The sequence below is a fragment of the Plecotus auritus genome (assembly GCF_963455305.1).
Source record: "Plecotus auritus genome assembly, chromosome: 1".
NCBI lineage: Eukaryota > Metazoa > Chordata > Mammalia > Chiroptera > Vespertilionidae > Plecotus > Plecotus auritus.
Window position 1 is genome coordinate 245,407,329 of NC_137770.1, and position 14,498 is coordinate 245,421,826.

General features: G+C 63.0%; 1 protein-coding gene across 1 annotated transcript in view; it reads right to left on the reverse strand.

Moving 5' to 3' along the window:
- The window catches only part of LOC308242243 (uncharacterized protein C4orf50), a 46,437-nt gene that overhangs the window by 18,938 nt on the left and 13,001 nt on the right, over nt 1–14,498 (reverse strand). Inside the window, exons 4-7 of the mRNA XM_080656166.1 lie at nt 12,607–13,218; nt 3,696–3,825; nt 2,560–2,687; nt 23–572 (exon numbers count right to left, since the gene is read on the reverse strand). Coding sequence (XP_080512292.1) covers nt 23–572; nt 2,560–2,687; nt 3,696–3,825; nt 12,607–13,218 — 1,420 coding nt within the window. The remainder of the gene's footprint in view (nt 1–22; nt 573–2,559; nt 2,688–3,695; nt 3,826–12,606; nt 13,219–14,498) is intronic.

Sequence of the window (14,498 nt, forward strand, 5' to 3'; positions counted from 1 at the left end):
AGGCCTCCCAGGGCGCCAGCACCGTCCTGCACGCTCCGGTCCTCCTGGCCTTCCTGACGCCGCTGGCACCTGTCCCCGAGGTCTTCCTCCTTCCTGCCCCGCACCCTGCTCGCCCCCCACGCCTCGGCAATCCACTCCGCAGCTCCTCTTCCCTCCTCCCACGGGCCGCTCCGATTGCCGGGCCCTGTCGCAGGAAAGGGGTGGTGTGGAGTCTGTGGGGTCTCCCGGCAGAGGCGGGCACCGTGGTTCCTTGTCGGGGGGTGGTTCCAGCAAGACTGTCCCACGGCTAGGGGGCCAGGCAGGGGCCCAGCATCCAGCCCCTGTTGGATCTGGGGTTCTGGAAACACGGCCTGGAGCAGCAGGGCAGCGGGGCCATCGGCGGGCCCCCAGGGAGGGAGCACGGACGTCTGCACCAGGAGGAGGGACTCCTGGGCCGCTGTGGCTGCTGGCCTCTGCGCGGAGATCCAGGCCAGCTCCGCGGGGAGGAGGGAGGCGTTGGCGCTCTGCCCCGAGGGGCAGCCACAGAGCAGGAGGAGAGTCTGTCCGTGCAGGGCGTGCTCAGCCGGGGCAGGCTAGGAGGGAAGAGACGAGAGGTGGGAATCAGCCCCCGCTGCCACGTACCCCCCCTCTACCCCGTCTCCTCACGTCCTCTTCCTCACCAGCCACATAGGCCTCCCGAACGCACCCCAGGGCCTTTGCACCCGCTGTGTCCTCTGCCCAGAATGTCCCTCGCCCAGAGCCCTCCTGGCTCACCCCTCGCTCCGTTCATCTCACCGCACAAGGTGCTTCCTCAGAAAGGCTCCCCGAGCACGCCCTCTCCCTGCCACTGAAGCCGCTTTCTTCCTGCATGGCACCCACCCCGTTCGTCTGTGTGCGAGGGTGCAAGTCCTCCATCGCCCCGCCCTGTCCGGACCGGTGGCCACGGGCCTTCGGGGCTTTTCCGGTGGGAAACGCAATGAGAGTCAGCCCTCGGTTCTGCGGTCCCAGGGCCTGTGTCGAGTGCGCAGCCCCCTGTGCTTTGTGGCTGCCGTACTGCACAGTAAGGATGCAGAACAGGGCGGCGTCCGGAAGGTTCTGGGGGCGGCGGGGTCTAGACTGCTTCCCAGGCAGGGGCCCTGGCCTGGAAGAGTGCCGGGCACATAGGTGCTCCATAGATACCTTCAACTGCATTTTATAGTCTTTACTAGAAGCCTGGTGCACAAAATTCGTGCACGAGGGGCTGTGTCCCTCAGCCCAGCCTGCAGCCTCTCCAATCTGGGACCCCACCGGGATCGGGCCTAAACAGGCAGTCAGACATCCCTCTCACAATCCAGGACTGCTGGCTCCCAACTGCTTGCCTGCCTGCCTGCCTGATTGCCCCTAACTGCTTCTGCCTGCCAGCCTGATCACTCCCTAACCACTTCCCTGCCAACCTGATCGACGCCTAACCACTCCCCTGCCGGCCTGGTTGCCCCTAACTGCCCTCCCCTGCCAGCCTGGTCACCTCTAACTGCCCTCCCCTGATCAATGCCTAACTGCTCCCCTGCCAGCCTGGTCACCCCTAACTGCCCTCCCCTGCCAGCCTGGTTGCCCTCAACTGCCCTCCCCTGCAAGGCCTGATCACCCACAACTGCCCTCCCCTGCCGGCCATCTTGTGGCGGCCATCTTGTGTCCACATGGGGGTGGCCATCTTATGTGTTGGAGTGATGGTCAATTTGCATATTACCTCTTTATTACATAGGATTCAGTTCATTTTCCAGAGAGGAGGACTGGCCCCACTCACAGAACTGACCCAGCCTGGGCTGGGCCTCGGCCTGCAGGGAGGGAGGGGCCCTTGGGCTCACATGTGACCACGGCCACCCTGCCCACGGGCTGGCCAGTCTTCCCACCCACGCCCCTGCACCGCCCATCCCTGTCCTCCTGTCTAACTCCATCCTTCTGCCTGGATGGAGCCAGGGGCCAGTTTCTCCCAACCCCACAGGGTGGCTTAGGGTGTGCCCGCACATGCACACACACGTGCACATGCACACACATGCCCTATGCACACGTACACATGCATGCACGTACACATACACACACACACAGCACCTCGGGGCAGGCGTGAAGGAAGGAAGAAGCAGGGAAGACCCTCTGCTGAGCCCAGAACCAGCCAGGCAGAGCGGCCTGAGCTCTGCTCACGTGCCTCTGCCCTTCATTTGCAGGAAACGCTGGGCCTCAAAGCGAGCCAGACAGGGCGGGGGGGTGGGCAGGGAGGGGGGCCGGCTCCTGACCCTCGGGGGACAGATGGGCGGAGTGTGGGCTGCAGAGCCAGAGCTCGGGTCCAGCCCAGGGCTGTGTGGCCTTGGGGAATCACAGCTCTTGGGGTCCCAGAGCCCTCCTCTGCAGAACAGGGGCGTGGCTCCTGCCTCACAGCTGGTCGGAAGTTTCCATGGGATGAGGCATGACAGGTGGCAGCTGGGCCTGGCACACAGCTGGGGGTCTTTACCTGCTCCTCCCACCTCCCGCTGAGCACCAGAGGGCACATGCAGGGGCTGATCAGACCCAGTTGGCACCTGGGCACACGGGAGGCCTCCGCCTTACCCGTCCATGGTCAGGAACCACCAGCTCTCCCAGGAGCCCAGCTGCAGTCTCCAGGCCGGGCACCAGCTCCGAGGGGCCTCGTCCAGCCTCGACGCCACCCCAGGTGCAGGGCGCCTCGGCCGGCTGGCCTGAGGAGGGACAGGACCCCGGGGTTAGAAAGACCCTCCTAGGACCCTGCCCAGGATTGTCGCCAGTGGCCCTGGCCCTGCTGCCAGGACTGATGGCACTGCCCTCTGACTCACACCCTTCACATCCCGAAGGCCTGGTGATCACTATCGCCCTCCGGGTGAGGAACCAGCGGCTCAGAGATGGGAAGCGACCGTCCCTGCGCGCAGTGGGTCTGCGTCTGGCAGCCAGTTCTAACCACAGAGCTCGTGAAGGTGACACAACCCACACCACCTTCCTCCCGGCCTCCTTGCGGGCCACAGGGGCCGCCATCCCACCTCCAGCCCCCACGGCTGGTGTGCGGGCCAAGGAGCCGGCTCCTGGGCTCCCTGCAGGCAGACCCGTGCCTTCCAAGGACGACTTTGACCTTGTTTGCTGGTCAGCGCAGCTCCCCGGAAAGGGGACAGGAGGGGAAGTGGGCCTTGGGGTGAGGGGCTGATGGGGATATAGGACCCCTCCTGTGCACGCCGCACCTGGCCTGGGGGACTGTGCAGAAACCACAGACACCCAGGGGACGGGTGTCTCTGGGGCTCCCGGGAGCAGCGCGTGTGCAGCAGGGACCCTGGGAGCCATGGCTGAGCCTGTCATCAGGGACGTGGTTCCCGTTGGGGACAAGGTGGGGACAGGGGCTGCTAAGGCCAGCAGCTCCCAGGCCGGGCGGTCACTGGGGTGGGAGTGGGGACAGAAGAGCTCGGCCTTCAGGGGGGACAATCGCCTGAGGGGCCCTGCCTGGCCCGTGCTGGCACGCGTGTCATGGGCACTGCGTGCCAGATGCAGATCCACTGCGCGCAGGGGCTCCGACCCCTTCACCAGCCGTGTGACACTGAGCAGGGTCGCCACCTCTCTGAGCCCGCTTCCTGTCTGCAGTCGGGACGGCCACCCCTGCATCCTCAGGGTGATGTAAGTGAGCTAGCCCGAAGGTGGGTGTCCACACAGACGCCCATGCTCCATGCACCGTGGCTCCCACATACCTGCGGAGGCGCGTGGTCCCGGGGCCCCGTCAGGGTGGGGAGGTGTCTGCCAGTCTGGGCGTCCGCAGGCCTCCAGCGCCTCCTCCCAGGGCAGGAGCAGCCACTCGTCCTGGACATGGCCCCAGGCGTCCTTCAGGAAGACACGGAATCGAGAGCTGAGTGTTCATCCAAGCCGGTCCCCGTGCGTCCCTCCCAATGGATGCAGTGGGAACCCAGGGGAAACTGAAGCTCAGGGAGCAGAGGCCTGCAGCCCTGTCCCGTGCAGCCTGTCCCGTGTAGCCTGTCCTATACAGCCCTGTCCCATGCAGCCCTGTCCCGTGCAGCCTGTCCCGTGCAGCCCTGTCCCGTGCAGCCCTGTCCCGTACAGCCCTGTCCCGTGCAGCCCTGTCCCGTGCAGCCTGTCCCATGCGGCCTGTCCCATGCGGCCCTGTCCCGTGCGGCCCTGTCCCGTGCAGCCCTGTCCCATGCGGCCCTGTCCCGTGCAGTCTGTCCCGTGCAGCCCTGTCCCGTGCAGGATGTCCCGTGCAGCCCTGTCCCGTGCAGCCCTGTCCCTTGCAGCCTGTCCCATGCAGCCCTGTCCCGTGCAGCCCTGTCCCGTGCGGCCCTGTCCCATGCGGCCCTGTCCCGTGCAGCCTGTCCCATGCAGCCCTGTCCCGTGTAGCCTGTCCCATGCGGCCCTGTCCCGTGCAGCCTGTCCCATGCAGCCCTGTCCCGTGTAGCCTGTCCCGTGTAGCCTGTCCCGTGCAGCCCTGTCCCGTGCAGCCCTGTCCCATGTAGCCTGTCCCATGCGGCCCTGTCCCGTGCGGCCCTGTCCCATGCGGCCCTGTCCCATGCGGCCCTGTCCCATGCGGCCCTGTCCCATGTGGCCCTGTCCCGTGCGGCCCTGTCCCGTGCGGCCCTGTCCCATGCGGCCCTGTCCCGTGTAGCCTGTCCCATGCGGCCCTGTCCCATGTGGCCCTGTCCCGTGCGGCCCTGTCCCATGTGGCCCTGTCCCGTGCAGCCTGTCCCATGCAGCCCTGTCCCGTGTAGCCTGTCCCGTACAGCCCTGTCCCGTGCAGCCCTGTCCCGTGCGGCCCTGTCCCGTGAAGCCTGTCCCATGCAGCCCTGTCCCGTGTAGCCTGTCCCGTGTAGCCTGTCCCATGCAGCCCTGTCCCGTGTAGCCTGTCCCGTGTAGCCTGTCCCGTACAGCCCTGTCCCATGCAGCCCTGTCCCGTGCGGCCCTGTCCCGTGCAGCCCTGTCCCATGCAGCCCTGTCCCGTGTAGCCTGTCCCGTGTAGCCTGTCCCATGCAGCCCTGTCCCGTGTAGCCTGTCCCGTGCAGCCTGTCCCGTGTAGCCCTGTCCCGTGTAGCCCTGTCCCATGTAGCCTGTCCCGTGTAGCCTGTCCTGGCTCCTGGCCCTACAGCCCTAACTGCCTCCTGTTAGCGCCCAGGCTCCACTCCACAGACAACTAGGGGCTTGTCTGCCAGCCAGGCCGCCTCTGGGCTCCGGTCTCTTCTCCCTCCTGTTCCCGCTGTGTTCCACCAGTGGCTCTGGGCAGTCCCGTCCCTCAAATGCCAACAAGTCCAAATGCTACAGCCTATGCCCTTGGGCGGTGCCCCTGCCCTCGGCCTCTCCCCAAGCCGGGCGGGTGTGCAGCAAGGCGCCCCTGCAGGGCACTGTAACACAGCGCCTTCTCCCGGCTGCAGGGGGGGCGTGGGGCCGCAGAAGACTCAGCTCTGACCACCACCCACGTGCAAATGCCCCGGGCTACTCCTAACCCGTTCTAACGGTGCTGTCTGCTGACCCTCTGCCCACACCAGACCTTGAGGTCCTTCTGGAGGGGAACTTGGCTCCATCCGGTCTGCACCCTCTCCTTAGCCTAGCACAGTGGTCGGCAAACTCACTAGTCCACAGAGCCAAATATCAACAGTACAGCGACTGAAATTTCTTTGGAGAGCCACATTTTTTAAACTTAAACTTCTTCTAATGTCACTTCTTCAAAATAGACTCGCCCAGGCCGTGGTATTCTGTGGAAGAGCCACACTCAAGGGGCCAAAGAGCTGCATGTGGCTCACGAGCCGCCGTTTGCCGACCACTGGCCTAGCACACAGTAGGTGCTTGACGCATGTGTGACAGCCGGATGCGGAGGCAGACCCTGCAGACAGGCAGGTGTCTCAGGTTCCCTAGTGCATCTGTGGGCAAACATTTACCACGTTCCTACGATGTGCCAGGGGTTGTTCCAGGTGAGAGGAACGGAAGTGATCAGGTAATGCCCCTCCCCTCTCCCCTGTCCCCCGGGTGCCGCCCTGCTCCCAGCAGACCCTGCATCAACCCCTACCTGGGCCTCCTGCTCGGAGCCGCCTCGGCTCCCTTAGGCGCCAGCGCTGAGACAGGCCCTGGAGGCCGCCATGGGGTCACGGGCTGACGGACACTCCTCACCCTGGCCCTGGCTCCCACTCACAGTGGCCTCTCCCCCAGCCGCCTCCCCACCCGGCCCTGGCTGGCCTGCCTCTGCGCGCCTGCGTCTGCTGTTCCTTCTGCCTGGCTGGCACGTAACTCCTGGGGGAGGGTGCTCATAGCCTGCTGCTTGCTGGGCAGCCCCCCCCCCCCACACACACACCTCAGTCTCAGCCCCTCCCTTCCACACGCTCACCTCCCAGCACCCCACTGAACTGGAAACGGGGCAGGCATCTCTCCCGTTTCCAACCTCCCATGCTTCCCGCTGCGCTGAAGGAGAAGCCCACCCCCACCCGGCTTGGTCCGCTACTCCCACCCCATCTCTGCTCCCCCCACAGACCCTCTCCCTCCTGCCTCACAGCCTTGTACCCTGCTACCTGCTGCGGGCACCTCTCCTCCAGTGGAGGGCATCCAAAAAGACGATGCTACACCCCTTTCATTTCACAAGCGATGAAATCGATTCTCAGAGAGGGCGAGTGGCTTGTCCAGGTCACACAGCGCACACCGTGGGAGGACAGGACGGAGCTCGGGGCTCTGACCTGGACCCAGGCTCTCTCCCCTTCCCGCACCTCTCCGTTCCGTCTTGTCCACCCTTCCTGCCGTCCCCACTCACGGGAGCATTGGCCTGTCACTGTGCATGCTTTTCGCTTTCACTTTACTTTGAAAGATAAGCAAAAGGAAGAAACCAAGGAACTCCGTGACATCCAGACCCAGCGTTCATGTGCGAGACTGTGTCCCGCTGGGCTTGTTCGGTGCAGACACGGTTACATCTTCCCAAAGCCAGGAGGCTCTGTCTCCAGGGCGCCGGCTCCGGTTCTGTGCTTTTCCTGTGATGTGTTTGAAGGACCGTCTCCTCGCAAGTTCTCCTGCGACGCGGTGTTTCGCGCTGCCTGGTAGTCCCCGAGATAAGGCCTGCCTTCACGTCGTCAGGCCCCGTGGGACATTCAGGTTGTTCCCAACGCACACCAACGAGGAAACGTGCTGAGGTTCTTGTAACGTCTGAGAAACGTACAGAATTGAATGCAGTCTCGAGGTTGGGCCTATCTGTAATCCTAACTGACGGACCTGGACTGACCTTCTGCGTAAGGTGACTGGCCTGGCATCTGGCCTTTTACATCAGTTGTAGGGTCACAGCTTCCGCCTGGGTGTTAGTTCTAGCACTATCGACACGGTGTTTCAAAGCACCCCCACCCCCCCCCCCCACCCCCTGCTTGCTGCGGGGCGTGAGGGCCAAAGGTGAAATAGCATTTCTGCCCAAACGCTGGCGGTCGCAGGCCAGGACTCCCTAAACAATGAAAGATTCCGGTCACGGCCACAAGGGGTCGCTCTACTCACACTGCGGGGCAGAGAGGCTGGCAGAGCGCCCAGCATTCCTGATGCTGCTGTCACCTGGAACATGGTCTCAGCTCTAAAATAACAGCCCGACGCTGGCAAATTAAATATTGTGACTTAATCTCCTGGCGTCAGCCTCCCTGCTACCCTCCGGGCCAGGCCACGGCCACCAATTACCACCTGCGTCTGTCTCCCCGGTAAGCTTGGAAGGCCAGGTCGGGTCACCTCGCCAGCCCAGTGCCCGGCAACTGGCAGTGCCAGTGCACACTTGCTAAAAAGAATGGGGGGGGGGGTGGGATCTGCAATGGGCCCTGCTTATCTGGCAAACCACAGTCCTTTTTAAAAAAATATATTTTTATTGCTTTCAGAGAGGAAGGGAGAGGGAGAGAGGGATAGAAATACCAATGATGAGAGAGCATCATCGCTGCCTCCTGCACGCCCCACACTGGGAATCCCAGTCTGCAACCCGGGCGTGTGCCCTGACCGGGAATTGAACTGTGACCTCCTGGTTCATAGGTCGTTGCTCAACCACTGAGTTACACCGGCCGGGCAAACCACAGTCCTTTTTAATTTCCTTTCACCCGGGACCCTGAGCAGAAACACCTCCCCAAGCTCCTCCCAGGCCTGGGTTTGTCCTGGGAGTGGCCCGTCCTTCCGGGACCGGGGCTCGGACCGCCTGCCGCTAGAAACTGCAGAGTGCGTGACCCGGGCAAGGCCTTGCCTCCGCGGACCGCGGGTCCGGGGACAAGGACACTGATCCCTGTAGCTACCTGCCAGCGTCCATGGAGTTCTAGCCGGGAAATTACTTTTAAAATATGAAGCGAATAAGTTATCTTCCCATAATGACTGCCTTCCCCGTGACTCTCGCCGTGTCGCCCAGAGCACGTCAGACGCCGCCAACAGCTGCCAGGGCGGCGGCGAAGCGCGCACCTCGCCGCTTCCTTGGGTGAGCGACCTTGCCCCCTGCCTCAGTTTCCTCGTCTGCAAAGTGAGGACCAGGAATCTGCGGGTCCTTGAAGGGAATGCAGTACTGGGCCAGGCATGCAGCAGGCGAGCAATATGCCAGCTTCTGTAACGGTTTTCTGCCCGATGCACACGGCCCTGGGCTAGCCCCGCCCCAGCTTCCCGTTCCTGTACGTCACAGCCAGCATGGCCCCGCGGCGGTCCCTTCAGCTAGAAGGTTCCGTTTCCCAGGGGCCGTGGTGCAAGCATCTCCTTACGATCCCTTATTCCCCGAGCAGGAGCGCCTCCCCAGCCCTCCCAGGCGAGTCACCTGCTGGCCGACCAGGTGTTTTACAGCCGTGGCTGGCACCGGGATTTAGGGCCGAATGGGCCCTAGCTGGTGACGGGGAAGAAGGCGAGTGGTGGAGGAGAGGTGGCCAGGCCTGTCCCAGGGAGAACTGGGGCCACCGGAGGAGGGTCATGGCATCATGGGGCACCAAGGGGAGAAGGAGCTGCTGTGAGGTCAGGGAGTCTTCTTAGAGGAAATGACCTTCCCACCCAATGGGGAGAAGGTAGCAGGGATGTAGGGGGCGGCCTGGGGAGGGGGCAACGGAGGCTCCTAGACACGGAGAAGGGGTGCAGGCAGGGGCGCAGGGGCGCAGGGGCGCAGGGGCGCAGGGGCGCAGGGTGCGGGCGGGGCAGGGGAGGGCTGGGCACGGCCTGGAGCTCAGCCAGAGCAGCGGGGGCCTCAGGTGCTGTGGGCAGGAGGTTCCATGGCCCCGAGGCGCTGCGGGCCAGGGGAGCAGGAAGACAGACTACAGGGTTCTCCGGAGAAAGGCCCCAGACGAGGACCTGCCGGGCCCTCAGCCCCCGGGTCCCGCCCCTTTGGCAACGCCCCTCGGCTCTGGAGAATCGCGCATGTGCACTGCTCTCTGGTTCCGAGGCCGACCTCACAGGTGCACGGCCATGGCCGCCACGGCCACAGCCATGGCCACGGCCACGGCCACGCTCACACATTCCAGACCCAGACCCCGAGGGCAGTGGCTGGCTTTGCAGTTTCCTTATCAATAGGCTAGAGTAGTGGTCAGCAAACTCATTCGTCCACAGAGCCAAATATCAACAGGACAACGATTGAAATTTCTTTGGAGAGCCAAATTTTTTAAACTTAAACTTCTTCTAACGCCACTTCTTCAGAATAGACTCGCCCAGGCCGTGGTATTTTGTGGAAGAGCCACACTCCAGGGGCCAAAGAGCCGCATGTGGCTCATGAGCCGCAGTTTGCCGACCACGGGGCTAGAGCATTTTAATTTTAAAATCGCAGGCCACCCTCCCCTCCGGACTGGGGGCTGGCGGGCCCCTTCCTCTGCCCCCACCCCTTTACCAGGCGGTCTTGTCTCCCCCCCCCCCGGCCCCGTGTGGGTAGGGGTCTCGTCTTACTCCCCAGGGTCCCGCCCACCAGTGGAGACCAATAAGTCACATTGGACTTGTCCAGTCTAGGGGCAGCCCTCGGGACAGGGCGGGGCAGCTATCATGTGCGTAGTGTGGGTGCGTCCACCCAGCTTCCCCGGGACCACACAAGCCCAGGAAGAGATGATGGTGAAGATGGTGATGGTGGTGGTGACAAAGATGGCACTGGAACTGAGTCTGACTGCCCACCCACGATGCACCAGCACAGGGCTAAGGGCCTTCTCCCAACCTCTCGTCTCATCCTCACCAACCGACAAGGAAGCAGGTCCCGGGTCATTCCCGGTTCACATATGGGGACACGGAGGCCCAGGAAGTTCAGTAACCTGCCCACAGGTACCACGGCGCCAAGAGGCAGAGCTGCCGTCCACGCGGGGTTCCCCGCCTCCGCCCTGCACACCGCTCGCCCAGTTCGCAGCTCCAGTGTTGAAGGTTCGCGTTCTCTAGCCTGCGGTCCCTACACGGCAGCCTCTGCTGCTCCCTCCACTCCCGCCTGGCGAGGGGCCGGCTTTTTCCTTCTAGAGGCAGGCTGGCTGGGACCGCACTTTATGGCCATTTAGGGAACTTTCAAGAGAATTTCAACTGCTCCGCAGTATCCAGCAAAGCCCGAGAGCCAGAGCCTGGGGTGTGGGGACCTTTAAATGATAACGGGCGAGACATCGCGGTCACAGGTGCACGCTGACAAGGGGCTGGTGGGCTGGTGGCACACGGCTACCGAATCCGGCCAACGCTGCCCCACGGTCCTCAAGAGCCATCCTTGGCCTGGCATCTCCAGGCACGGGCACAGCCTGGAGCAGGGGTCCTCAAACTACGGCCCGCGGGCCACATGCGGCCCGCCGAGGACATTTATCCAGCCCGCCGGGTGCCGCTGCCTGTCCTGCTTAGCAGCCGACTCGTCCCGGGCCCGCAGTGCGCATAGGAATTTGTTCATAGTTTTTTTTTTAAACTATAGTCCGGCCCTCCCACGGTCTGAGGGACAGTGAACCGGCCCCCTGTTTAAAAAGTGTGAGGACCCCTGGCCTGGAGTGAGGGCTCCGATCCGGCCCATGTCCCCTCCTGGCCCTGATACCTGGTAGCTGAGTGCCCATGGCCAATTCACTTAACATCCCGGGTTTCCGTTTCTCCATCTGTCCAGTGGGGTGACAGCCTGACTCCCAGGCTGTTCTAAGGGTTAAAAGGGAACACGAAATGTCCAAAATGTCAGGTCTCTTACCTATTTAGGTACTCACCCTTCCTCTTAGGGAAAGAAGGAGTGCGTCGCAGTGTAGGCGGAGGTAGATTGGGCGAATGAGGACTGAAGCCCACAGCGTAAAGGATCGTCCGATGTTTAGGAAAATTACAGAAAGGATTCTAAGTGACCATTTCCATCTAAACACGATTTATTTTCCAAAATTACAGTCAGGTGCCAATGTTAGAACGTACAGTTTTCCTTTTATCCACGAACACCACGAAGGGAGAGCGAGCAGGACACGTGGCCCGGGGACAGGAGGAGGATAAAGTAAAAAGATAAAACAGACCACGGAGAAACTCTCATTAGAAACAATCCCGGCAGGATACACCGCATCACGCTGAGCAACGCGCGCGTTTAAAGTCCCAGTTCCTCTGAATAGATGGTCCGGTCGGAAGATACATTTGATTTTTTTTTCTTTTTTTTTTTTTTTAATGAGCAACGTCGCTTGAGCTACGGTTGCTCACTGACTTTTCCTTCAATGCAAACTGACCCGCTGGAGAGAAGCGGAGAAGCGGGGCCCCGGGGCCCCGGGAGGGAGCTGAACCAGCTCTCTTCGCGGAGGCAGGTGAGTGTGGAGCGGACAGCGCTCGGGACTCGGACTATTGCGTGACCACAGGTCAGTGCACGACCTCCGAGCCTCAGCCTCCGGGGTGAAGTGAGGCTGCTCACAGCGCCTGCCTCCGTCGTCACGCGCGTTCAATGAAACAGCGCCCATAGGATGCCAAGCACAGGGCAGGATAGATCACACGTAAGCTTTTACCTTTCCGTCAGTCACGTGACTAAGCAATGGCCTCTGCCCTCGCCTCCAGAGCGTCAGAAACCTGCCCGAGGTCACCCCGCTAGCAAACAGGAGAGCCGGAAGGTCCGCCCCATGTGCTTCCCCCTGCTGCTGGGCGCCTGCAACCCCATCAGACCTGGGCCTGCCCTCGAGGAGCTCACAGTCTCATGAGGGGGAAGGCAGATGCACACGGCAGGCCACGCCGGGACCGTCACCGCCTTCGGTGCGGTGAGGGAGGCCAAAAGGAGGTGACTGCTGTCTCAGGGAGCGGGGGCCGGGGGACACTCACAGCACATGAGAGCTACAGAATACCGCACGCCCAGGAGCTCAGCCAGCCCAGGGCCTGGCACGCGGCTGGGTCATTAGATGTTGGCCATGGGTGGATGGACAGCAGGGATCAGACAATGCGGGATGAAGGGTGGCTGGTTGGCTGCCTGGACAGCGGTGGGAAGCAGACGGTAGGGTGAGTGAGATGATGGCTCATGGGAGACACATGGATGGGTGGACAGGTGGATGAATGGGTGGGTGGGTGAGCACTGGCTGGGTAGATGGGTGGGTAGGTACTGCCCGGAATGAAGGGTGGACCGAAGGGGCTGGTGGGGTTGGCTGGGTGGATGAAGAGGAAGACTGGAGAATGGGCGAGTCAGTGGTCAGTGACGTAACCAAGTGTCTGTACCAGAAAGTGAGAGAAGAGCAGTCACTCCTGCCCCGGGCTGCCGCCACTTACCAGGCTCCCGTGGCCAGCAGGGGGCGCGCTGCGCACTCGCTCCCCCGGGGCCTGGGCTCGCAGCTCCTCGCGCAGGCGCCGGTTCTGCTCGGCGAGGTCCTCCACCTGGCTCTGCAGGCCGATCTCCGACAGCTTCAGCCCGTAGATGCAGCAGCGGAGGTCCTCCAGCTGCCCCAGGAGCTGGCGCTGCGTGGCGTGCTGCTCCCGCAGCCGGCGCGCTGCCTCGTCCCGCTCCCGCTCGCCACGCTCGGCCCTCGCCTGCAGGGCGCGCACCTCCGCGGCTTCCTCGGGGTCGCGCTGGGGGCCGGCCGGGGCCTGTGGGCCGGCGGGGCCCGGGGGTGGAGTGCTGCCCAGGGCCGGGGTGTCCAGCTCGGCCAGCAGGAGGCCCGCGGCGCGGCAGAGGCACCGCACGTCCCGCTGCAGCCGCTGCACCTGCGCCCGCAGGGCCCGCTCCTGCTCGCGCACCAGGCCCAGCTCGCGCCGCTGGGTCCGCCGGCAGCGCTCCAGGGCCGCCGTCCGCTGCCCCAGCGCCTCGTCTTTGTGCCGCAGCTGCTCCCGCAGCCGCTGCAGCCGCCACCGCTGCCGCCGGGCCGCGCGCTCCTGCTCCAGAACCTACAGGTGGCGGTGGGTGAGGCGTCAGGATGCAGGCCCGGGCCCACGGGGCGCACAGCGAGCCTGTCTTTAAACTTCGGTGTTTTGTTCATCGGAGAATATTTTTACATTAAAATGTCGCATCAAAACACTATTTATCTCAGTTAGTGAGTTTTCCGGCGCCCCCTCCCTTACATCCTGCACCGGAGCCGAGTGGTGCGGGGACAGTTACCCAGCGAGCACCGGGGGAGGAGCGGGGCAGCAGCCCGCAGGCATGGTCTGGCGCGTGTTAGGGAGATGCGGGAGGGCCGCGGGGCAGGCACACCTGGAGACAATTCCCCGTGAGGAAGCTCCGGGGGTGCCCCACGGTGTGAACCCTGTCACCGGTGGTGCTGGGTGCTCTGTCGCCCTGACAGGACTGCCTATCTGGGCTTTCAGAGTGACCACAGGTCACTACAGAAACGAGGCGTCCATGGCGCACCTACACGCTGCCTGGAACGCTGACCACAGCACGAAACCGCCGTTGGGCCAGTATCAGGCTCGAGCCCGCACCCCTACAGCACCTGCTCCAAATGCACAGGTGTCGGGGAGAGAGCCAGAGGCAGAGGTCCAGGCTGGGAGGTAGCTGGGCCAGGGGGTCACCTAGGGACCCTGAGCAAGCCCCTCATCACTGACCGCCCACGCCGCCCCTGGGAATGGGGTCCTGACAGGGGCTTCCCAGGAGCGTGCAGGTGTCCTGAGGCCAGAATAGGGATGGGGGGGGGGCCTTAGTGTCTACAGAACTCAGGTCCGTGGCCTTGCCACGACCCACGCTATCTCCCTGGCTGTCGCCCTGGCGCCCCGTCTCCCCACCACACCGTGAGCATCTCTGATTACAGGGCTGAATCTGATTCACCTGGGAAATCTTACATATCCTGGAGGCACGGCTCAGAAATGCGCATTAGTGTATCTTCCACAGGGATCTGTGATGGACTCGCACACACCCCTGTGTTTTGTATTAAAAACGCCTCTTGGGCCCCGCTGGTGTGGCTCCGTGGTCGAGCGTGGACCACTTGCAGACTCGATCCCCAGCAGGGGGCGTGCAGGAGGCAGCCGATCGATGATTCTCTCTCCTCAATGTTTCTATCTCCCTCTCCCTTCCTCTCTCTTTAAAAATCAATAAAAACGTATTTTTTAAAAACACACACACACACACACAAAAACTTCTCTTGGGACACTGCTGGTGACGTGCCACAAGCCAAGCAGGGTAATGAAGTCGACTTTCTGCGCCTGTCTTTCAATAGAAGGGGAAATCACCCCTC